Source organism: Pelobates fuscus, chromosome 6, assembly GCF_036172605.1.
Source record: "Pelobates fuscus isolate aPelFus1 chromosome 6, aPelFus1.pri, whole genome shotgun sequence".
Taxonomy (NCBI): Eukaryota; Metazoa; Chordata; class Amphibia; order Anura; family Pelobatidae; genus Pelobates; species Pelobates fuscus.
The window spans coordinates 284533940-284557222 of NC_086322.1; the positions used below are offsets into that span (position 1 = coordinate 284533940).

A 23283-nucleotide genomic window follows, 5' to 3' on the forward strand; every position below is an offset into this window, starting at 1 on the left:
AACTTGTATTTTCTGAGGTTGAAACCAAGATCATTCCCTAGTTGGACTTCAGCAGGCAAGTTTCTCATAATGCCTTCTTCCACGTGATGGGCTCTGGCTCCCCAATCGAGATGCACTCAGGCAGTGGGAAACCGGTGGATGGCGCCTCCAGCTACTCGTACAGTCTTCTGCAAATTTTCTGCGTTTCCTGCCACATTTAGTTCAATGAGAGTCAGGGTAGCACCGGTGTCCCTGAGGCCCCGGGCAGTTTGCCTGTTTACCAGCACACATTGGCAGTGATGCTGGCAGTTGTCAGCAGAGGCGGCTCGGTCTGCCTAATGCAGAGTAACCCACGACTCTTCGGTCCCTGGTCCCACGAATTCAGCCGGTTTGGGTTGCTGTGGTTGGCGTGCGGGGGTGGGACTAAGTGTTGGCCGAGGAGGGTGACGTGGTTGGAGTGCGGGGGTCTCTGAGCGCTGGGGTGCTTGTTGGCTTGTTGAAATACGAATTCCAGCGATGGGTTTGGACCCATCAGGGTCAACCGGGACCTAACATCTCGCATGTATGACTCTTTGTCGGAGGACGCCGACAAGGGCACCAAGGAGGCGGAGCTGGCGTTGTCCACCCCCATGAGTTCCAGTTGTAGTGCCACTTTGGTCTTGTCCAGTCGCCGCTGGTTCCACTCTGGCTCCAAGGAAGGGGACTATCCCATTACTGCCAACAGATGTGGTAGTATGCCCTCTCAAGGTTGGAGTACTACCACCTGTGGTCACCCCTTCCTGGTTGTGCCCAGCCCTGGTGTTATTATAGCTGCCAGCCAGTGATTATAGTCACTTGCAGAAAGGGCAATCGTGACATCACCCAAACACTAGTTGAGACTTAGTGAAGAGTGAAAATGAACTGTTTATTGTAGGCAAGATACACAGTATTTATGCACAGACCCCCACAGAGGGTCTCCATGTTCCAGGGTGGGTGTGACAGTGTCCATGTTATGTATAAATTGGCTGTCCCGTGTCACCTCAACCCTCTGTCACCATCACCCCCTCTCCCATTCACCATCACCCGCCTCTCCCTCTCACCTCCCGTCACCATCACCCCCCCATACAAAAACGCAAACATGCTCACAGAGACATACATTCACACACACACAGAGATACTCTGTCAGACACATACACAGGTAAACTGTGCATCAATGTGTATATGTGACAGTGTGCATGTATTGCAACTCTTTTTTGTTAGTGGGGCCTCATGTTTGAGTTTCGCCTAAGGCCTCAAATTCTAGAGCCGCCTCTGCACACAGCACAATACTAGCACCCTCACACACACAGCAGTGTGTGTGTGTGTATATATATATATATATATATATATATATATACACACACACATACACGCGGCGCATGTTTGTGCTTTAGGGTGCACATCCTAATGCAATAGGCTGCACACGCCTATGACTAAACCCCACCAAGGAGGGGTTTTTGAGTTGAACTATTTCGTTAAACCTTTATTTTGTGTGACAATGGTTTTAAAGTGTGTTTTGTCTCCTTGTGCATTAGCATCAGAAATAGAGGCATAGGGGAAACAATCTCCAACACCTGCTTTCACAGGATTTAGCCACAAATTTTAAAGTCGATGTTTGAAAAATATAAATAAATAATATGAATGGAGCCGAGTCCTCCCTTCCCTCCCTGTGTTATTACTATGCAACGCTTGGCCTTTGTTCACTAATATGATTTAACTTGCCTATTAGTCTTCTGCTTAAGATCGATATGTTTTGTTTAATCCAAGATTCCCAAAGTTTAGCAAGGAGTAAGAGCTATAAAAATAACTGAAAGGAAAGTCTGCTAGAAGTGTTTGCGTAGCATTTTAAAAAGCATCAATTCTAGCCCATCAGCCTTTAGGGAATAATTGCCACATTTTCATGCGTTTAACCCCCTATAGCAGCAGCGGTGTATAAGTGTGAGCTCTTTGTGGAGATTGTGGGTGGCTCTTAAAAGAGCCTTTGTGTGAGTTTGGGAGATGAGGGACAGTGGAGTTTACTTGCTCTTGGACGCCTTTTGGCTCTCGGTTTTCTTGGGCAGTAAGACAGCCTGGATATTGGGCAGGACCCCACCCTGGGCTATGGTGACCCCTCCGAGCAGTTTGTTGAGCTCCTCGTCATTGCGCACAGCGAGCTGCAGATGGCGGGGGATGATGCGGGTCTTTTTGTTATCTCTGGCGGCGTTCCCAGCCAGCTCCAGGATCTCAGCGGTCAGATACTCCAGCACTGCAGCCAGATAGACCGGAGCTCCGGCTCCAACCCGCTGGGCGTAGTTCCCCTTCCTGAGCAGCCTGTGGACACGGCCGACTGGGAACTGCAGACCTGCTCTGGATGATCGGGTCTTTGCTTTAGCCCGGACTTTGCTGCTCTGTTTGCCTCTTCCTGACATCTTCAAATCGCAATCTGTAAAATCTATGAGCTCCCGCTCCCTTGCACGGCTACTTATACATCCGCAGATGTGCCGAGCTCTAGTCTGATTGGTTGCATTTTAAATCCACCAATCAGAATCCGACTAAGAGAGTAACCAATCACTGTAGGATTACCTCGTTCCATGCTCAGTGCCCGCTCTGAACGGACCAATAGGAAATGCACAGAGGTCAGGCTTTGCTACCCGGGCTTCTATATATAGAGCTGCCAGGGGAGGGGCTCGTTATTCTGTTGGAAACTTCGTGAGATTATCATGCCTGAACCAGCCAAGTCCGCACCAGCACCCAAGAAGGGATCTAAGAAAGCCGTGACCAAGACCCAGAAGAAGGATGGGAAGAAGCGCAGAAAGAGCAGGAAGGAAAGCTATGCTATCTACGTGTACAAGGTGCTGAAACAGGTCCACCCCGACACCGGTATCTCCTCCAAGGCCATGGGGATCATGAATTCCTTTGTCAATGATATCTTCGAGCGCATCGCAGGGGAATCCTCCCGCCTGGCTCATTATAACAAACGCTCCACCATCACCTCCCGGGAGATCCAGACCGCTGTACGGCTCTTACTGCCCGGAGAGCTGGCCAAGCACGCCGTGTCTGAGGGCACCAAGGCAGTGACCAAGTACACCAGCGCCAAGTAAAAACCCCATCATCACCCAAACCCTAATAACACAAAGGCTCTTTTAAGAGCCACCCACACAATCCACGAGAGAGCTGTATAGATATACTGAGAGTATTCTCTGTGCGGAATGTTACAAGTCATCGATTATAGCGGTCTCCTAAAACTTATTTTGTTCTGCCACTCCCGAGTAGCAGACTATATGACGTTACATTATTTCAGGTTTGAAATCTTTAAGTTAAAATATGTTTTAAAACTCTCAATGGTAGAATCTATGGTGTAACATGTATTCAGTTGGTTATAATGTATCCTAAATATACAACCGTCCGACACTAATATGTAGCAATCTATCTTGCAAATGGAACATGTTTCAATTATCATTCTTGTTTAGATTCTTTGCATAAATTATGTTGCCATGTAGTGCATACAGATTGTAATGGTTACTTTTTAAATGTGTTTAATACGGATCCCGCTGAAACCAGCAATCGCAAACTGAACACAATCTCATAAAACCTCATGAGGTAACAAAGAATTTGTGTCTTTTCTCACTTAATTTGTATTTACCAGATGTATACAATTCGCATGCTTTTGTTGGCATTTCAAAAGCGGGAAAGTCTGTTACAAAATGGCGAAGTTTAAAAATTCTAAATTTTTTCTCCCGCCTTTTTAGACCACATACTGATTGCTGTTTCACTGAAAGAGCAGCATATTTTGCTGGGAAAATAGAATTAGTTTAATTTTCTTTCAGACTGACGGTAAGAGAATTATAAAGCAAATCATTCTCCAAACTCGAATTAACACCGTACAGAATGTTTGTAGTTTGTTTCGAGGTGTATAAACTCAGTATGTCTGCATGTTGAATATTAAAAGCGTAAATGGTTGGTTCTATCGCAGCTTTCCTCTCCAGCCGCAGTTTAGTGCCAACAGGATTCTAGTTTACTAAAATGGAAGAGTTTAAGCCTCAAATACAGACTTCTTCTATTTCACATTTAATAAAGCATTTATTCATTGTGCATTGAAGCAGGAAGAGATGTAGGATAATATGAGAAATCTAATACTGGCTGTATTGATAGGAAGTGAAACACGAACCATTGCAGTCTGTTATAACCGAAGCCTTCTCTAATTTCTCGTTCCCCGATATTCTCGGGAGGATTGAAAGCGCCATCCTGGTGGAATTATAGCCTTATGAGGGAAGGAGTGGGCGGCTCTGAAAAGAGCCTTTGGTGTGTATGAAGGATGGAAGAAGAGAAGCGTTTAACCTCCGAAACCGTAGAGAGTGCGGCCCTGGCGTTTGAGCGCGTACACCACGTCCATGGCGGTGACCGTCTTCCTCTTGGCGTGCTCAGTGTAGGTGACTGCATCGCGGATAACATTCTCCAGGAAGACTTTGAGCACTCCGCGAGTCTCCTCGTAAATGAGGCCGGAGATTCGCTTGACGCCTCCTCTGCGAGCCAAACGGCGTATAGCCGATTTAGTGATCCCCTGGATGTTATCCCGGAGCACCTTCCTGTGCCGCTTGGCACCTCCTTTACCGAGCCCTTTTCCTCCTTTACCGCGACCAGACATTCAGCGATGAGACAAGTAGAACAATCAATGCTCAGCCCACGGCCGCCTGCCCTTATATATCTCCTGAGCGGACCGGATGGGGAACTGCAAAACAAATCACACGTCACTGGGCGGGTCTTGTCGATGATTGGCTGATGCAGTAGGTTGTACTCGTGCTTTGCGGTGATTTGCTGAATAATAATTTTTGAACTGAAAAGAAGAGACCCGCCGGCGGGAAAGTTTTCTACCGCATTCGAGCTTGTAACCACGGCAAGTATTTAGTGCAGACTGAATTTATTAATAAAATATTTTATTCCCCTTCCCCCCTCAGCTTCAAACACAACAAACACACATAAATAGATTCAAATTAAATATGTCTAGATAGAGAAGTTACCTAAATACATATTGATACTCTTTTCATTCTTACACCGATTCTATGTTCTACACATATTAATTAGCTCTAGGAACTAAATCACATTTTCAGAAGATGAATTAACGCAGTACCTGTAAATAGTCACTAGATGGCAGTGTAAGATTGAAAGAGGATGCATTGTGCTCTGTATTACAAACTACACATTTCTCTTTAAGTGGCAGCGTTTCTCTTCTATCAGAGTAAATTCGGAATTAAACTTAAACCGTTTCCATGTGAAAATGAAATAGCTAATCTATGTGTATGTTAATTTAGGACAATAGTGCTCTTTGCATTATACTTCAAATTATATGTAGTACTATGGCCTGTGGTTGCCCCTTCCTGGTTGTGCCCACTGCCCAGCCCTGGAGTGATTATAGCTGCCATCCAGTGATTATAGTCGCTTGCAGAAGGGCAATCGTGACATCACCCAAACACTACACAAGACTTAGTGAACGGTGAAAATGAACTTTTTATCGTAGGCAAGATACACAGTGTTTATACACAGAACCCCACAGGGGATCTCCATTTAACGCAATACAAAACATAAGCCCACCCCGGCTACCCTGTGTCTGGGAGATAATTTTATCTCCCAGACACAGGGAGCCTAAAACACAAAAAAATGCCACACCTCCCCAAATAGCTCCTGGTCCCAGCTATAAATCCTGCAAATTGCGGAGCTATCGGATGTACAGAGCCCGAGAAATTGTCGTACAAATTCTGGGCTTGAGTCTCTGTACATACCCGAACATAGCTCCACAGAATCACTTGGTTTCGGCCGATGATTCAAATTTCCTGCCTAAACCATGTGGCGACCAATCAGGAAAAAGGGTGCAACCAATTTGCACAAATCGGCACTCAGGGAGGGGAGGTGTTTCGCCGGCCTATCGGGAGAAAAGGTGCAAAACCAGTTTGAATGGTAGCCCCTCTCTTATTGTGTGGCATGTACTTCCAGGCAGCCAGCGGGACACTGCGGCTGTGATGCAGAGTCCTAGTTCCACCACAGCGTAGCTTACTTCCCAGGGTAGGAGCTTCCTGCTGATGTAGGCTACGGGTTGTTCACCTCCGTCCTCCACGACCTGGCTTACAACAGCCCCCAGTCAAAACATGGAGGCATCTGTGTGGACAATGAAACGTTTGTTAGGGTCTGGGGCGGCCAGGGCGGGGCTTGAATCAATGCATGTGAGAGAGACTGGAAAGCCTGTTTGCACTCAGGGGACCACAGAACCTTCATATGGAGTATTTTTTGTCAGGTCGTACAAGGGTTAAGCAATAGCACTATAGTCGGGGACGAAGTGCCTATAGTAGTACGCTTTCCCTAAAAAGGCCATGACTTGGCCGGGCACCGCGGACCGGAGAGCAGCTCGGCCACGCTACAGGGGAGGGGGTAAGAACAGAGAGGGAGGGAGGGGGAGGGGGGTAAGAAGAAAGAGGGAGGGGGTAATACGGTCCTCGCATTGGTTTAATGTTCCTCCCGGGTATTGCTAAAGACCGCAATGTCATCGAGGTACGCGCACGTAAAGTCCTGGAGGCCATCGAGGAGTCTATCCACCATCTATTGAAAGGTCTCCAGGGCATTCTTCATCCCCAACGGCATTAACTGAAATTGGTATAGGCCGAATGGTGTGACGAAGGCCGGCTTGGGGATAGCCTCGGAGGAACTGTCAGTATCCCTTACATAGGCCAATAGTGGTCAGATACTGTCCCCTGGTAATATGGTCCAATAGCTATCTACTCTGGGCATCGGGTAGGTGTATGAAGGATGGAAGAAGAGAAGCGTTTAACCTCCGAAACCGTAGAGAGTGCGGCCCTGGCGTTTGAGCGCGTACACCACGTCCATGGCGGTGACCGTCTTCCTCTTGGCGTGCTCAGTGTAGGTGACTGCATCGCGGATAACATTCTCCAGGAAGACTTTGAGCACTCCGCGAGTCTCCTCGTAAATGAGGCCGGAGATTCGCTTGACGCCTCCTCTGCGAGCCAAACGGCGGATAGCCGGTTTAGTGATCCCCTGGATGTTATCCCGGAGCACCTTCCTGTGCCGCTTGGCACCTCCTTTACCGAGCCCTTTTCCTCCTTTACCGCGACCAGACATTCTGCGATGAGACAAGTAGAACAATCAATGCTCAGCCCACGGCCGCCTGCCCTTATATGTCTCCTGAGCGGACCGGATGGGGAACTGCAAAACAAATCACACGTCACTGGGCGGGTCTTGTCGATGATTGGCTGATGCAGTAGGTTGTACTCGTGCTTTGCGGTGATCAGGACCAATCAGGAAAAAGGGTGCAACCAATTTGCACAAATCGGCACTCAGGGAGGGGAGGTGTTTCGCCGGCCTATCGGGAGAAAAGGTGCAAAACCAGTTTGAATGGTAGCCCCTCTCTTATTGTGTGGCATGTACTTCCAGGCAGCCAGCGGGACACTGCGGCTGTGATGCAGAGTCCTAGTTCCACCACAGCGTAGCTTACTTCCCAGGGTAGGAGCTTCCTGCTGATGTAGGCTACGGGTTGTTCACCTCCGTCCTCCACGACCTGGCTTACAACAGCCCCCAGTCAAAACATGGAGGCATCTGTGTGGACAATGAAACGTTTGTTAGGGTCTGGGGCGGCCAGGGCGGGGCTTGAATCAATGCATGTGAGAGAGACTGGAAAGCCTGTTTGCACTCAGGGGACCACAGAACCTTCATATGGAGTATTTTTTGTCAGGTCGTACAAGGGTTAAGCAATAGCACTATAGTCGGGGACGAAGTGCCTATAGTAGTACGCTTTCCCTAAAAAGGCCATGACTTGGCCAGGCACCGCGGACCGGAGAGCAGCTCGGCCACGCTACAGGGGAGGGGGTAAGAACAGAGAGGGAGGGAGGGGGAGGGGGGTAAGAAGAAAGAGGGAGGGGGTAATACGGTCCTCGCATTGGTTTAATGTTCCTCCCGGGTATTGCTAAAGACCGCAATGTCATCGAGGTACGCGCACGTAAAGTCCTGGAGGCCATCGAGGAGTCTATCCACCATCTATTGAAAGGTCTCCAGGGCATTCTTCATCCCCAACGGCATTAACTGAAATTGGTATAGGCCGAATGGTGTGACGAAGGCCGGCTTGGGGATAGCCTCGGAGGAACTGTCAGTATCCCTTACATAGGCCAATAGTGGTCAGATACTGTCCCCTGGTAATATGGTCCAATAGCTATCTACTCTGGGCATCGGGTAGGTGCCTGTGGAGCAAGACTGAGCCCATCATCAGCCTCTTGTCCTCATCTGGTGGTAAGTAGGCAATTCAATATATTATTAGTGGCACTAATCTCTAATTTACCTCACATTAAATGGATACTATAGTCACCAGAAGCACTACAGCATAATGTAGTGGTTCTGGTGTCTATAGCCTGTGCCTGTAGGCTTTTTAATGTAAACACACTGTCTTTTCAGATAAAAGACACATTGTGAAGACTGGCGTTGGCCCATATGGCAGGACGGGGGGGGGGGCAAATTCTTTTTTGCCTAGGGCGGCAAAAATCCTTGCACCGGCCCTGGTCGCTGAGGACAGGTGTCAATGCATATCTGCCAAGTGACCCTATGTAGGGGGAACAGTCCCTATTCTGCTCTGTGTCAGTGAGTATCAGGGTCTCTGAGGACAGGTGTCAATCCATTTCTGCCAAGTGACCCTATGTAGGGGGAACAGTCCCTATTCTGCTCTGTGTCAGTGTGTATCATGGTCTCTGAGGACAGGTGTCAATCCATATCTGCCAAGTGACCCTATGTAGGGGGAACAGTCTCTATTCTGCTCTGTGTCAGTGTGTATCAGGGGTTTTGAGGACAGGTGTCAATCCATATCTGCCAAGTGACCCTATGTAGGGGAACAGTCCCTATTCTGCTCTGTGTCAGTGTGTATCAGGGATCCTTAGGATAGGTGTCAATCCATATCTGCCAAGTGACCCTATGTAGGGGGAACAGTCCCTATTCTGCTCTGTGTCAGTGTGTATCAGGGTCTCTGAGGACAGGTGTCAATCCATATGTCAAGGTGTCAATATGTCATGTCAGGTGTCAATCCATATCCATTGTGATTTAGGAATGTTAGGTGATTTATGCCCAGGGGCGTATTAGCCGCGAGGCAAACAAGGCATTTGCCTTGGGCGGCATTTTCCAGGGGGCGGCAAAAAACGCCGCCCCCAAATGCCCAAGGCAAATGTCTTGTTAGCCTTGCGGCTAACAGACATGCTGGGCTGGTTGCTGGGCGGCCAGCGAGGGAGCTCTTCCCCTGAGCTCTCTGCTCAGCTCCCTCGCGCGCCGCCCGCAGAGTGAGGCTGGGAGGCGGAGCCGGAATATGACGTCATATTCCGGCTCCCAGTCTCACTCTGCGGGCGGCGCGTGAGGAAGCTGAGCAGAGAGCTCAGGGGAAGAGCTCCCTCGCCGGCCGCCCAGCCTGCCCGCCAGTGCCGCCCTACAGCCACTGGACCACCAGGGAATGGGAGAACCCCCCACCCCCAGCATTCCCAAAGGTAAGGAGGCTGGGGGGGGGGGAGTAAATTAAAAAAAAAAAATGTGTTAATGTGAGTGTGTGTGTGTGTGTCTCTGACTGTGTGTGTCTGATAGTGTGTGTGTGTCTGTTAGTGTGTGTGTGTGTGTCTGTTAGTGTGTGTGTGTGTCTGTTAGTGTGTGTCTGTGACTGTGTGTGTTAGTGTGTGTGTGTGTCTGTTAGTGTGTGTGTCTGACTGTGTGTGTCTGACTGTGTGTCCGACAGTGTGTTTCTGTTAGTGTGTGTCTCACTGTGTGTGTCTGTTAGTGTGTGTGTGTCCGACTGTGTGTGTTTGTTAGTGTGTGTGTCTCACTGTGTGTGTCTGTTAGTGTGTGTGTGTCCGACTGTGTGTGTTTGTTAGTGTGTGTGTCTCACTGTGTGTGTCTGTTAGTGTGTGTGTGTCCGACTGTGTGTGTTTGTTAGTGTGTGTGTGTCCGACTGTGTGTGTTTGTTAGTGTGTGTCCGACTGTGTGTGTTTGTTAGTGTGTGTGTCTCACTGTGTGTGTCTGTTAGTGTGTGTGTGTCCGACTGTGTGTGTTTGTTAGTGTGTGTGTCCGACTGTGTGTGTTTGTTAGTGTGTGTGTCCGACTGTGTGTGTTTGTTAGTGTGTGTGTGTGTCCGACTGTGTGTGTGTGTCTGCCTAGGGCAGCACAAAACCAAGATACACCACTGTTTATGCCCTTTATGGATTCAAACCAGACTCTGCATCAACCAGGGGCGGACTGACCGGTCGGGCACTTCGGACATGGTCCGAGGGCCCGGCCGGGAGGGGGGCCCGCCATCAGGGGGTAAGAAGAGAAAGGGGGTGGGGTAAGAAGAGAAAGGGGGTGGGGTAAGAAGAGAGAGGGAGGGGGGTAAGAAGAGAAAGGGAGGGGGTAAGAAGAGAGAGGAGGTAAGAAGAGAGAGGGGGGTTAGAATAGAGAGGGAGGGGGGTAAGTAGAGAGAGGGAGGGGGTAAGTAGAGAGAGGGAGGGGGGTAAGAAGAGAGAGGGAGGGGTGGTAAGAAGAGAGGGAGGGGGTAAGAAGAGAGGAAGGGGGGTAAGAAGAGAGAGGGAGGGGGGTAAGAAGAGAGGGAGGGGGAGTAAGAAGAGAGAAAGGGGGGTAAGAAGAGAGGAGGGGGTAAGAAGAGAGGGGGAGTAAGGAGGGGTAAGAAGAGGGGGAGGGGGGAGTAGGAAGGGAGGGGGGAGTAAGAAGGGGGTAAGAAGAGGTAGAGGGGGGAGTAAAAAGAGGAAGGGGGGAGTAAGAAGAGGGGGAGGGGGAGTAAGAAGAGGGGGGAGTAAGAAGAGGGGGGAGGGAAGAGTAAGAAGAGGGGGGAGTAAGAAGAGGGGGAGGGGGAGTAAGAAGAGGGGGGAGTAAGAAGAGGGGGAAGGTGGTAAGAAGAGGGGGAGGGGGGTAAGAAGAGGGGGAGGGGTGAGTAAGAAGAGGGGGAGGGGGGAGTAAAAAGAGGAAGGGGGGAGTAAGAAGGTATCACATGTCTGGCAATACTGCTGAACATCTTGGGAGACCCCTGGCCAAAAGAAACCTTGGGTCACCCACTGTAGCGTTTGTCATATCCCCAGGTGACATGGTCCGAGGGCCCGGCCGGGAGGGGGGCCCGCCATCAGGGGGTAAGAAGAGAAAGGGGGTGGGGTAAGAAGAGAAAGGAAGGGGGAGTAAGAAGAGAGAGGGAGGGGGGTAAGAAGAGAGAGGGAGGGGGGTAAGAAGAGAAAGGGAGGGGGTAAGAAGAGAGAGGAGGTAAGAAGAGAGAGGGGGGTTAGAATAGAGAGGGAGGGGGGTAAGTAGAGAGAGGGAGGGGGGTAAGTAGAGAGAGGGAGGGGGGTAAGAAGAGAGAGGGAGGGGTGGTAAGAAGAGAGGGAGGGGGTAAGAAGAGAGGAAGGGGGGTAAGAAGAGAGAGGGAGGGGGGTAAGAAGAGAGGGAGGGGGAGTAAGAAGAGAGAAAGGGGGGTAAGAAGAGAGGAGGGGGTAAGAAGAGAGGGGGAGTAAGGAGGGGTAAGAAGAGGGGGAGGGGGGAGTAGGAAGGGAGGGGGGAGTAAGAAGGGGGTAAGAAGAGGTAGAGGGGGGAGTAAAAAGAGGAAGGGGGGAGTAAGAAGAGGGGGAGGGGGAGTAAGAAGAGGGGGGAGTAAGAAGAGGGGGGAGGGAAGAGTAAGAAGAGGGGGAGTAAGAAGAGGGGGAGGGGGGTAAGAAGAGGGGGAGGGGGGTAAGAAGATGGGGGGAGTAAGAAGGGGGTAAGAAGAGGGGGAGGGGTGAGTAAGAAGAGGGGGAGGGGGGAGTAAGAAGGTATCACATGTCTGGCAATACTGCTGAACATCTTGGGAGACCCCTGGCCAAAAGAAACCTTGGGTCACCCACTGTAGCGTTTGTCATATCCCCAGGTGTCCTGCCAAGGGGATATCATGCCCAATCCACATGATTACCAGCTGAGGCTTTAGGGAGGGGGCAGCCTCCTATTCTGCACTCTAGAGAGATGGTACAGTCGCCCTTGTTCCCATACAAAACGGTCACCTTCCAGACCTCCTTGTCCGGTCACAGCTTTGGCTCGGTACTTGTCAAGTGCGAGTCAGTCGCTACTTCCCTCCCAAACTCATCGGGGTTTTCCCTGGCTACCGGGGTTTCGACTACGGTCAGGGTAGGGTCTGAGAATCTCACCTGGGGTGTCTCTGAGTGCGAATCAGTCTCGGCCATCCGTGCTTGTAGTCGGGTAGTAACAGGTTGAGGTTGAAACAAAGCAAGATATACCTATACCTAAAAAAGACAAAAGAAAGTACGCTCATAGGGGATTAACGTTAATATAGTAAAATGCCCCTTATTAATATGTCACACTCACAGAGTTTAGGTTGTTTTCAAGCCCATCAAAGTATGTAGATTCTCATAGATTCCTCGAGATTGGAGAGGCGGGAGGACCTATAAAAGGAGGACAAAGTACCCACAAGATTTGAAGCACTTCACTACTCCTGAGGAAGTCTGTTAATACAGACGAAACGCGTAGAGTTATTTGCTGGAACTTTTTATTTGATTAGTTTTTATTTGATTTGATTTTATTGAATTTTATATATTTTCCTGTTTACTTGCCTGAGATTTCTACAAGGACTTCGTTCTCTGTATTGATTGGACGACAGATTTGTATTGATGGGCCTTTTTACATCTTTTATGCTGTAAGTGCAACCATTAAAGCAGATTTATACTTTTTCAAACAGTGCTATACTATGCTATCTTTCATTTCTTGCATGTAATGTCCACCTCTCCAATCTCGAGGAATCTATGAGAATCGACATACTTTGATGGGCTTGAAAACAACCTAAACTCTGTGAGTGTGACATATTAATAAGGGGCATTTTACTATATTACCGTTAATCCCCTATGAGCGTACTTTCTTTTGTATTTTTTAGGTATAGGTATATCTTGCTTTGTTTCTATGTGTATTGAGGATTGAGAGGAATCCTTTTGTTATACCTGACCAAACGAAGGGAAGTAATTATCCTTTTATATATTTTTCACATACTGCACCTGGGTGGTCTAAACTTGTATTTTCTGAGGTTGAAACCAAGATCATTCCCTAGTTGGACTTCAGCAGGCAAGTTTCTCATAATGCCTTCTTCCACGTGATGGGCTCTGGCTCCCCAATCGAGATGCACTCAGGCAGTGGGAAACCGGTGGATGGCGCCTCCAGCTACTCGTACAGTCTTCTGCAAATTTTCCTCGTTTCCTGCCACATTTAGTTCAATGAGAGTCAGGGTAGCACCAGTGTCCCTGAGGCCCCGGGCAGTTTGCCTGTTTACCAGCACACATTGGCAGTGATGCTGGCAGTTGTCAGCAGAGGCGGCTCGGTCTGCCTAATGCAGAGTAACCCACGACTCTTCGGTCCCTGGTCCCACGAATTCAGCCGGTTTGGGTTGCTGTGGTTGGCGTGCGGGGGTGGGACTAAGTGTTGGCCGAGGAGGGTGACGTGGTTGGAGTGCGGGGGTCTCTGAGCGCTGGGGTGCTTGTTGGACTGGTCGGTCTAGTTGCGTGACTTCCACATATTCATCTGCAAGGTGGGCGGCTTCAGGTAAGGTGAAGGGTTGTCTGTCTCTTACCCACTCCTGCAGTTCCGGGAAAAGCCTTGAGTAAAATTGAAATACGAATTCCGGCGATGGGTTTGGACCCATCAGGGTCAACCGGGACCTAACATCTCGCATGTATGACTCTTTGTCGGAGGACGCCGACAAGGGCACCAAGGAGGCGGAGCTGGCGTTGTCCACCCCCATGAGTTCCAGTTGTAGTGCCACTTTGGTCTTGTCCAGTCGCCGCTGGTTCCACTCTGGCTCCAAGGAAGGGGACTATCCCATTACTGCCAACAGATGTGGTAGTATGCCCTCTCAAGGTTGGAGTACTACCACCTGTGGTCACCCCTTCCTGGTTGTGCCCAGCCCTGGTGTGATTATAGCTGCCAGCCAGTGATTATAGTCACTTGCAGAAAGGGCAATCGTGACATCACCCAAACACTAGTTGAGACTTAGTGAAGAGTGAAAATGAACTGTTTATTGTAGGCAAGATACACAGTATTTATGCACAGACCCCCACAGAGGGTCTCCATGTTCCAGGGTGGGTGTGACAGTGTCCATGTTATGTATAAATTGGCTGTCCCGTGTCACCTCCCTGTCACCATAACCCTCTGTCACCATCACCCGCCTCTCCCTCTCACCTCGCGTCACCATCACCCCCCAGGGCCGGCGCGTCCTCTCTCCCTGCAGCCAGCACACAGCAGGAGCCTGGCAGTGAAGTCAGCCGTCCTCCTCTGATGATATCAGAAGGGGGCGGGACTTCTACTGCTCCCAGACTCCCCAGCGGTCCTGATTGCAGCTCCAGCCTCCAGCCTCCAGTGCAGCCCATCCCATCCCATCCCATCCGACCACCAGGGGTAAGGTTCTCCCTCCTGGACCAAGGTAAGTCTCTGGGAGGGGGTGGGGGAAGAACTTGTAGCATTTTTTTTAAATCAAAACGTTTTTTTTTTCAAGCCCCTTTCTTCAGTCCCTGCCCCCACCATACTCCCCCCTGCCCCCACCATACTCCCCCCTGCCCCCCACCATACTCTCCCTGCCCCCACCATACTATCCCTGCCCCCACCATACTATCCCTGCCCCCACCATACTCCCCCTGCCCCCACCATACTCCCCCTGCCCCCACCATACTCCCCCCTGCCCCCACCATACTCCCCCCTTCCCCCACCATACTCCCCCTGCCCCCCACCATACTCCCCCTGCCCCCACCATACTCCCCCTGCCCCCACCATACTCCCCCTGCCCCCACCATACTATCCCTGCCCCCACTATACTATCCCTGCCCCCACTATACTGCCCCTGCCCCCACTATACTGCCCCTGCCCCCACTATACTGCCCCTGCCCCCACCCCCACTATACTGCCCCTGCCCCCACTATACTGCCTCTGCTCCCCCTGCCCCCACTATACTCCCCCTTCCCCCACTATACTCCCCCTGCCCCCACCATACTATCCCTGCCCCCACCATACACCCCCTGCCCCCACTATACGGCCCCTGCCCCCACTATACTCCCCCTGCCCCCACTATACTCCCCCTGCCCCCACTATACTCCCGCTGCCCCACCATACTCCCGCTGCCCCACCATACTCCCCCTGCCCCACCATACACCCCCTGCCCCACCATACTCCCCCCTGCCCCCACCATACTCCCCCCTGCCCCCACCATACTCCCCCCTGCCCCACCATACTACCCCCTGCCCCCACCATACTACCCCTGCCACCTCTATAGCCCCTGCCCCCACCATACTACCCCTGCCACCTCTATAGCCCCTGGCCCACCATACTACCCCTGCCACCTCTATAGCCCCTGCCCCATCATACTACCCCTGCCCCCTTTACAGACCCTCAATAGCCCCTGCCCCCTCTACTGCCCCATGTGCCCCTCTACAGCACTTCTATTTCCCTCTACAGCCCCTGCCCCCTGCCTCTGCCCCCCATTTAAACGCCTCTACTGCCCTTGTCTCCCCCCTCTACTTCCTCTACCCGCCTCAACAGCCCCTGTCCCCCCCTCTACTTCCCATTTACCCCCTACCATACTGTCCCTGTGACACCACTTTATTGCCTCAGTGTCCCTCGTTACAGCCTGTGCCCACACCATACTGCCCCTGTGTCCCCCTCTACTGCCCCTGTGTCCCCCCTCTACTGCCTATTTCCAACCACATTGCCCCTTTGCTCCCACCACAGCCCCTATACTCCTTTCTACAGCCTCTAACTCTCTTACTTCACATCCCTTCCACTCCATTTTACCCCATAGCTCCAGTACAGCCCCTATTCCCTTACTACAGTCCTTACCCCCACTACAGCCCCTCTCCCCCAAATTGCTGCCCATATCCCCCACACTACAGCCCCTGTTCCCACTTGCAGCCATCAACCTACTTCAGTCCCTAACCCCCTACTACAGCCCCAATTCCCCACTACATTTCCTAAGCCCCCAATTACAGCCCCTAACTCTCAACTACAGCCCCTGTCCCTCTACTACAGCCCTTAACTCCTTAATTAGAGCCCCTATTACCCCACTAAAACTCACTACCACCTCCCCCCCCCCTCCAAGATTAGGTTCTGGATCTGCCCCTGCTCTGTATACCTGTCTGCATGTCTCTGTATGACTGTCTGTGTCTGTGTGTTTCTGAATGTCCCTGTATGCCTGTATGTCGCTGTATGACTGTATCCATATGTCTCTGTATGCCTTGTTCTGTATATCTCTGTATGCATTGTTCGTTATGTCTCTGTATGCCTGCATCTTCATGTCTCTGTATGTCTGTGTTTGTATAACTGTGTTTTTATTTATCTATATGCCAGTGTCTGCATGTCTGTGTGTGTGTGTCTGTATGACTGTATGTCTGTGTACCTGTATGTGTTGATTGTATGACTGTGTGCCTGTATGGCTGTGTTTGTTTGATTGTGTGCCTGCATATTTCTGTGACTATGTGCCTGTATGTGTGTGTGTAGCTATATATCTATGTCTATATGGCTTGGGAGGGAAAAGTTACACAAAGGAGCCTGAGGGGAAGAGGGACACACAAAAAACAGGCTGAGGGGAGAGACCCACAGAAAAGGGCTGTGGGAAAGAAAGACACACAAAGGGGCTGGGGGGGGGGGAGGAGATACACATGGGGGTTGTAAGAGACATACAAGGGGGTGTAAGACACACTAAAGGGGGGTACAATACACTACATGGGGATTTCAAAAGGCTGGATATGAGACACCGCTAAAGATACATCTTATTTGTGTGTGGGGGGGCGGCAAAATTCATCTTCGCCTGTGTAGCCAAAAATCCTTGCACCGGCCCTGTCACCCCCCCCATACAAAAACGCAAACATGCTCACAGAGACATACATACACACACACAGATACTCTGTCAGACACAGTCTCAGGCACATACACAGGTAAACTGTGCATCAATGTGTATATGTGACAGTGTGCATGTATTGCAACTCTTTTTTTTTTTTTCACTTTTTTGTTAGTGGGGCCTCATGTTTGAGTTTCGCCTAAGGCCTCAAATTCTAGAGCCGCCTCTGCACACAGCACAATACTAGCACCCTCACACACACACAGCAGTGTGTGTGTGTGTGTGTATATATATATATATATACATACACACACACACACACATACACGCGGCGCATGTTTGTGCTTTAGGGTGCACATCCTAATGCAATAGGCTGCACACGCCTATGACTAAACCCCACCAAGGAGGGGTTTTTGAGTTGAACTATTTCGTTAAACCTTTAATTTGTGTGACAATGGTTTTAAAGTGTGTTTTGTCTCCTTGTGCATTAGCATCAGAAATAGAGGCATAGGGGAAACAATCTCCAACACCTGCTTTCACAGGATTTAGCCACAAATTTTAAAGTCGATGTTTGAAAAATATAAATAAATAATATGAATGGAGCCGAGTCCTCCCTTCCCTCCCTGTGTTATTACTATGCAACGCTTGGCCTTTGTTCACTAATATGATTTAACTTGCCTATTAGTCTTCTGCTTAAGATCGATATGTTTTGTTTAATCTAAGATTCCCAAAGTTTAGCAAAGAGTAAGAGCTATAAAAATAACTGAAGGGAAAGTCTGCTAGAAGTGTTTGCGTAGCATTTTAAAAAGCATCAATTCTAGCCCATCAGCCTTTAGGGAATAATTGCCACATTTTCATGCGTTTAACCCCCTACAGCAGCAGCGGTGTATAAGTGTGAGCTCTTTGTGGAGATTGTGGGTGGCTCTTAGAGCCTTTGTGTGAGTTTGGGAGATGAGGGACAGTGGAGTTTACTTGCTCTTGGACGCCTTTTGGCTCTCGGTTTTCTTGGGCAGTAAGACAGCCTGGATATTGGGCAGGACCCCACCCTGGGCTATGGTGACCCCTCCGAGCAGTTTGTTGAGCTCCTCGTCATTGCGCACAGCGAGCTGCAGATGGCGGGGGATGATGCGGGTCTTTTTGTTATCTCTGGCGGCGTTCCCAGCCAGCTCCAGGATCTCAGCGGTCAGATACTCCAGCACTGCAGCCAGATAGACCGGAGCTCCGGCTCCAACCCGCTGGGCGTAGCTCCCCTTCCTGAGCAGCCTGTGGACACGGCCGACTGGGAACTGCAGACCTGCTCTGGATGATCGGGTCTTTGCTTTAGCCCGGACTTTGCTGCTCTGTTTGCCTCTTCCTGACATCTTCAAATCGCAATCTGTAAAATCTATGAGCTCCCGCCCCCTTGCACGGCTACTTATACATCCACAGATGTGCCGAGCTCTAGTCTGATTGGTTGCATTTTAAATCCACCAATCAGAATCCGACTAAGAGAGTAACCAATCACTGTAGGATTACCTCGTTCCATGCTCAGTGCCCGCTCTGAACGGACCAATAGGAAATGCACAGAGGTCAGGCTTTGCTACCCGGGCTTCTATATATAGAGCTGCCAGGGGAGGGGCTCGTTATTCTGTTGGAAACTTCGTGAGATCATCATGCCTGAACCAGCCAAGTCCGCACCAGCACCCAAGAAGGGATCTAAGAAAGCCGTGACCAAGACCCAGAAGAAGGATGGGAAGAAGCGCAGAAAGAGCAGGAAGGAAAGCTATGCTATCTACGTGTACAAGGTGCTGAAACAGGTCCACCCCGACACCGGTATCTCCTCCAAGGCCATGGGGATCATGAATTCCTTTGTCAATGATATCTTCGAGCGCATCGCAGGGGAATCCTCCCGCCTGGCTCATTATAACAAGCGCTCCACCATCACCTCCCGGGAGATCCAGACCGCTGTACGGCTCTTACTGCCCGGAGAGCTGGCCAAGCACGCCGTGTCTGAGGGCACCAAGGCAGTGACCAAGTACACCAGCGCCAAGTAAAAACCCCATCATCACCCAAACCCTAATAACACAAAGGCTCTTTTAAGAGCCACCCACACAATCCACGAGAGAGCTGTATAGATATACTGAGAGTATTCTCTGTGCGGAATGTTACAAGTCATCGATTATAGCGGTCTCCTAAAACTTATTTTGTTCTGCCACTCCCGAGTAGCAGACTATATGACGTTACATTATTTCAGGTTTGAAATCTTTAAGTTAAAAGATGTTTTAAAACTCTCAATGGTAGAATCTATGGTGTAACATGTATTCAGTTGGTTATAATGTATCCTAAATATACAACCGTCCGACACTAATATGTAGCAATCTATCTTGCAAATGGAACATGTTTCAATTATCATTCTTGTTTAGATTCTTTGCATAAATTATGTTGCCATGTAGTGCATACAGATTGTAATGGTTACTTTTTAAATGTGTTTAATACGGATCCCGCTGAAACCAGCAATCGCAAACTGAACACAATCTCATAAAACCTCATGAGGTAACAAAGAATTTGTGTCTTTTCTCACTTAATTTGTATTTACCAGATGTATACAATTCGCATGCTTTTGTTGGCATTTCAAAAGCGGGAAAGTCTGTTACAAAATGGCGAAGTTTAAAAATTCTAAATTTTTTCTCCCGCCTTTTTAGACCACATACTGATTGCTGTTTCACTGAAAGAGCAGCATATTTTGCTGGGAAAATAGAATTAGTTTAATTTTCTTTCAGACTGACGGTAAGAGAATTATAAAGCAAATCATTCTCCAAACTCGAATTAACACCGTACAGAATGTTTGTAGTTTGTTTCGAGGTGTATAAACTCAGTATGTCTGCATGTTGAATATTAAAAGCGTAAATGGTTGGTTCTATCGCAGCTTTCCTCTCCAGCCGCAGTTTAGTGCCAACAGGATTCTAGTTTACTAAAATGGAAGAGTTTAAGCCTCAAATACAGACATCTATTTCACATTTAATCATTGTAGCAGGAAGAGATGTAGGATAATATGAGAAATCTAATACTGGCTGTATTGATAGGAAGTGAAACACGAGCCATTGCAGTCTGTTATAACCGAAGCCTTCTCTAATTTCTCTTTCCCCGATATTCTCGGGAGGATTGAAAGCGCCATCCTGGTGGAATTATAGCCTTATGAGGGAAGGAGTGGGCGGCTCTGAAAAGAGCCTTTGGTGTGTATGAAGGATGGAAGAAGAGAAGCGTTTAACCTCCGAAACCGTAGAGAGTGCGGCCCTGGCGTTTGAGCGCGTACACCACGTCCATGGCGGTGACCGTCTTCCTCTTGGCGTGCTCAGTGTAGGTGACTGCATCGCGGATAACATTCTCCAGGAAGACTTTGAGCACTCCGCGAGTCTCCTCGTAAATGAGGCCGGAGATTCGCTTGACGCCTCCTCTGCGAGCCAAACGGCGGATAGCCGGTTTAGTGATCCCCTGGATGTTATCCCGGAGCACCTTCCTGTGCCGCTTGGCACCTCCTTTACCGAGCCCTTTTCCTCCTTTACCGCGACCAGACATTCTGCGATGAGACAAATAGAACAATCAATGCTCAGCCCACGGCCGCCTGCCCTTATATGTCTCCTGAGCGGACCGGATGGGGAACTGCAACACAAATCACACGTCACTGGGCGGGTCTTGTCGATGATTGGCTGATGCAGTAGGTTGTACTCGTGCTTTGCGGTGATTTGCTGAATAATAATTTTTGAACTGAAAAGAAGAGACCCGCCGGCGGGAAAGTTTTCTACCGCATTCGAGCTTGTAACCACGGCAAGTATTTAGTGCAGACTGAATTTATTAATAAAATATTTTATTCCCCTTCCCCCCCTCAGCTTCAAACACAACAAACACACATAAATAGATTAAAATTAAATATGTCTAGATAGAGAAGTTACCTAAATACATATTGATACTCTTTTCATTCTTACACCGATTCTATGTTCTACACATATTAATTAGCTCTAGGAACTAAATCACATTTTCAGAAGATGAATTAACGCAGTACCTGTAAATAGTCACTAGATGGCAGTGTAAGATTGAAAGAGGATGCATTGTGCTCTGTATTACAAACTACACATTTCTCTTTAAGTGGCAGCGTTTCTCTTCTATCAGAGTAAATTCGGAATTAAACTTAAACCGTTTCCATGTGAAAATGAAATAGCTAATCTACATCACCCAAACACTACACAAGACTTAGTGAACGGTGAAAATGAACTGTTTATCGTAGGCAAGATACACAGTGTTTATACACAGAACCCCACAGGGGATCTCCATTTACAGCAATACAAAACATAAGCCCACCCCGGCTAACCTGTGTCTGGGAGATAATTTTATCTCCCAGACACAGGGAGCCTAAAACACAAAAAGAATGCACACAATACAAAATATAAAAATTAGAGGCATCCCGGCAGCCATCTTGCCAGATGAACTACCGCACTACACAAGGCGCCTTCTGGCCACTATTCTGCCTCACACCGCGGTCAAGAAGATGGTCACTGAGGAGATCTACCGCCTGCCTACGTCCTCAGAGGTACGCTCAAACACACCCAGAGATGTGATACTCAGGTGCCCAAATGTACACGACAAGATTCAGGTCATGTCTGCATTAAAAGGTAAAACACCCCTGATATTTGAGGGCGCTAGCCTAACCGTTTTCCAGGATCTTACAAAGTCTACCCTCATGTGGTGCAAAACCTTCAGCTCCCTCACCAACAGACTGAGGGCAGCAGAAATCACCTATCGATGGGGGGCACACGGATCCCTGGTGATACCACAGAACGGATCCCAACTCACACTTGCCTCCATGGAAGAGGCACCCACAATAATACAGGCCTTGGGACTGGACCCACCGACCGCCAACTCACCCTCAAGACCCTCTACTACCAATTGGGACCCAGAGCGCACCGCAACGTTTGTACCGCGGAACAGAAGCCCTCGGTCCTCGGACCCAAGACAGCCTCAAGGGACTGGCTGACAATGAGGCACAGTAGGGACACCTTCCCAGCGCTCACCTTTACCTCAGGTCTAAAGACTGCAAAGTTATTTTCATTGAACGTTTAACATTTCTTATAGTACCCCATTGTTCTTGGGGGCAACAATATATATATATATATTTTTTTTTGTGAGCCCAATTTTGGTAACCAAGTGCCGTTTTGGAAACGTTACCATAATTCCTACAGTTCGTACACTCAATGCGAAAATCACAATTGTTTATTACCTTGTTCTTTCTCCTGAACCCTGTTTTTGAGCCGGTGGCTGTCAGTTTGTAAGGTCTCCAAACATCTGATAGAGGTTAAAGCCAAGCTCAGTGTCCCATGACTAGGGGACATTACCCTCCTAAGGCTGAATAGGGGCACTAAAATTTAATAAACACACCTCACTACTTTCAAGCTACAAAAGCAAGATTAAATGGTCTGACAAAATGTATATATTGCTAAAGCCCATTAAATGCTGACCTTATATAGATGACTAATCTAGAATACTGAACAGTAGCCGGCCTTTAAGAGGGCAGCATAGTAAAGGTACAGGTTGTATACGACCCATTACCTACCGTCAAAGTGTCCATATGGCAACGTACATTATTCTGCAAAGATTAGGGTTTGTCCTGCACTCTTAGTGGGTGTAGAGCTTTAAGCTCAAGGGTTTGTGAAGTCTAAAGCGAGTCAAGAATTGCATACAAAAGCATAGGTCAGGAGAAACCTATCTAACTTCACACCATACCTGAGTTACAAAAGGACGTGTAAACGGTTTATTGTTTATGTTGTTGCGATCCCTACTAGAAGACTGACACACGTACAACAATAGACAGGCCTAACCCTGACATGGACCGTACTTGACTGACACCACAGGCTCAACGGGACCCACTCTCGCACGACTGGTACACCTAAGACGGGGACATACCACAAACGCTTAATGGAGTGACTGCTACACTCTTAACACGACCCCCCCCCCCGCGACTCCCTTGGTTAGGAGTTTCGATCACGTGAGGCAGAGACCACACTCACGGCAGGAGGCTGCACTGGACAGCCCACACGCTTCAGAAGTCACTCACTAGTACACACCCATCAATATGCCCACGGGACACCATACCGACACATACAGGCACACCCAAGTGTCATAACCATGGAGGCACCACATACTCCATAACTACTTCACACACGGAACGCGGATACCAGCACCGAATATACGACTCAAACACACAAATAACAGGTTAAGCGGTTAATGACCCGGATCCAAGTTATTGCTTGTATTTTATAAAATTATATAATTGGTGCAGTCTCACAAGATGCAAGATAAATATGTTGATGCTATATACTGGAAATTCTGACTTGCAATGTACTGTTTTACTGTCATGCAAAGCACCGCAAAAATAAAGAATGAAAAAAAAAAAAATACAGCAGCATGTGGACCATTTT

At 49.0% G+C, this 23283-nt stretch overlaps 7 protein-coding genes across 7 annotated transcripts; 2 read left to right on the forward strand and 5 right to left on the reverse strand.

Annotated features, from left to right (window-relative positions):
* Nucleotides 1–1992: 1992 nt before the first annotated feature.
* On the reverse strand, nucleotides 1993–2411 carry LOC134565879 (histone H2A type 1-like). The gene has a single exon (XM_063425557.1). The coding sequence runs from the start codon at nucleotides 2403–2405 to the stop codon at nucleotides 2013–2015; it is 393 nt and encodes a 130-aa protein (XP_063281627.1). The 5' UTR covers nucleotides 2406–2411; the 3' UTR covers nucleotides 1993–2012.
* Nucleotides 2412–2684: 273 nt separating this feature from the next.
* LOC134565880 (histone H2B 1.1-like) lies at nucleotides 2685–3106 on the forward strand. Its single transcript, XM_063425558.1, has one exon. It carries the CDS (start codon nucleotides 2697–2699, stop codon nucleotides 3075–3077), a length of 381 nt encoding a protein of 126 aa, XP_063281628.1. The 5' UTR covers nucleotides 2685–2696; the 3' UTR covers nucleotides 3078–3106.
* Nucleotides 3107–4285: 1179 nt separating this feature from the next.
* Nucleotides 4286–4621, reverse strand: LOC134565881 (histone H4-like). Its single transcript, XM_063425559.1, has one exon. The coding sequence runs from the start codon at nucleotides 4619–4621 to the stop codon at nucleotides 4310–4312; it is 312 nt and encodes a 103-aa protein (XP_063281629.1). The 3' UTR covers nucleotides 4286–4309.
* Nucleotides 4622–6789: 2168 nt separating this feature from the next.
* Nucleotides 6790–7101, reverse strand: LOC134566189 (histone H4). The gene has a single exon (XM_063425894.1). The coding sequence runs from the start codon at nucleotides 7099–7101 to the stop codon at nucleotides 6790–6792; it is 312 nt and encodes a 103-aa protein (XP_063281964.1).
* A 10681-nt stretch (nucleotides 7102–17782) lies between these two features.
* LOC134565882 (histone H2A type 1-like) lies at nucleotides 17783–18195 on the reverse strand. The gene has a single exon (XM_063425560.1). It carries the CDS (start codon nucleotides 18193–18195, stop codon nucleotides 17803–17805), a length of 393 nt encoding a protein of 130 aa, XP_063281630.1. The 3' UTR covers nucleotides 17783–17802.
* A 279-nt stretch (nucleotides 18196–18474) lies between these two features.
* LOC134565883 (histone H2B 1.1-like) lies at nucleotides 18475–18882 on the forward strand. Its single transcript, XM_063425561.1, has one exon. The coding sequence runs from the start codon at nucleotides 18487–18489 to the stop codon at nucleotides 18865–18867; it is 381 nt and encodes a 126-aa protein (XP_063281631.1). The 5' UTR covers nucleotides 18475–18486; the 3' UTR covers nucleotides 18868–18882.
* Nucleotides 18883–20077: 1195 nt separating this feature from the next.
* LOC134566190 (histone H4) lies at nucleotides 20078–20389 on the reverse strand. Its single transcript, XM_063425896.1, has one exon. It carries the CDS (start codon nucleotides 20387–20389, stop codon nucleotides 20078–20080), a length of 312 nt encoding a protein of 103 aa, XP_063281966.1.
* Between the last annotated feature and the right edge of the window lie 2894 nt (nucleotides 20390–23283).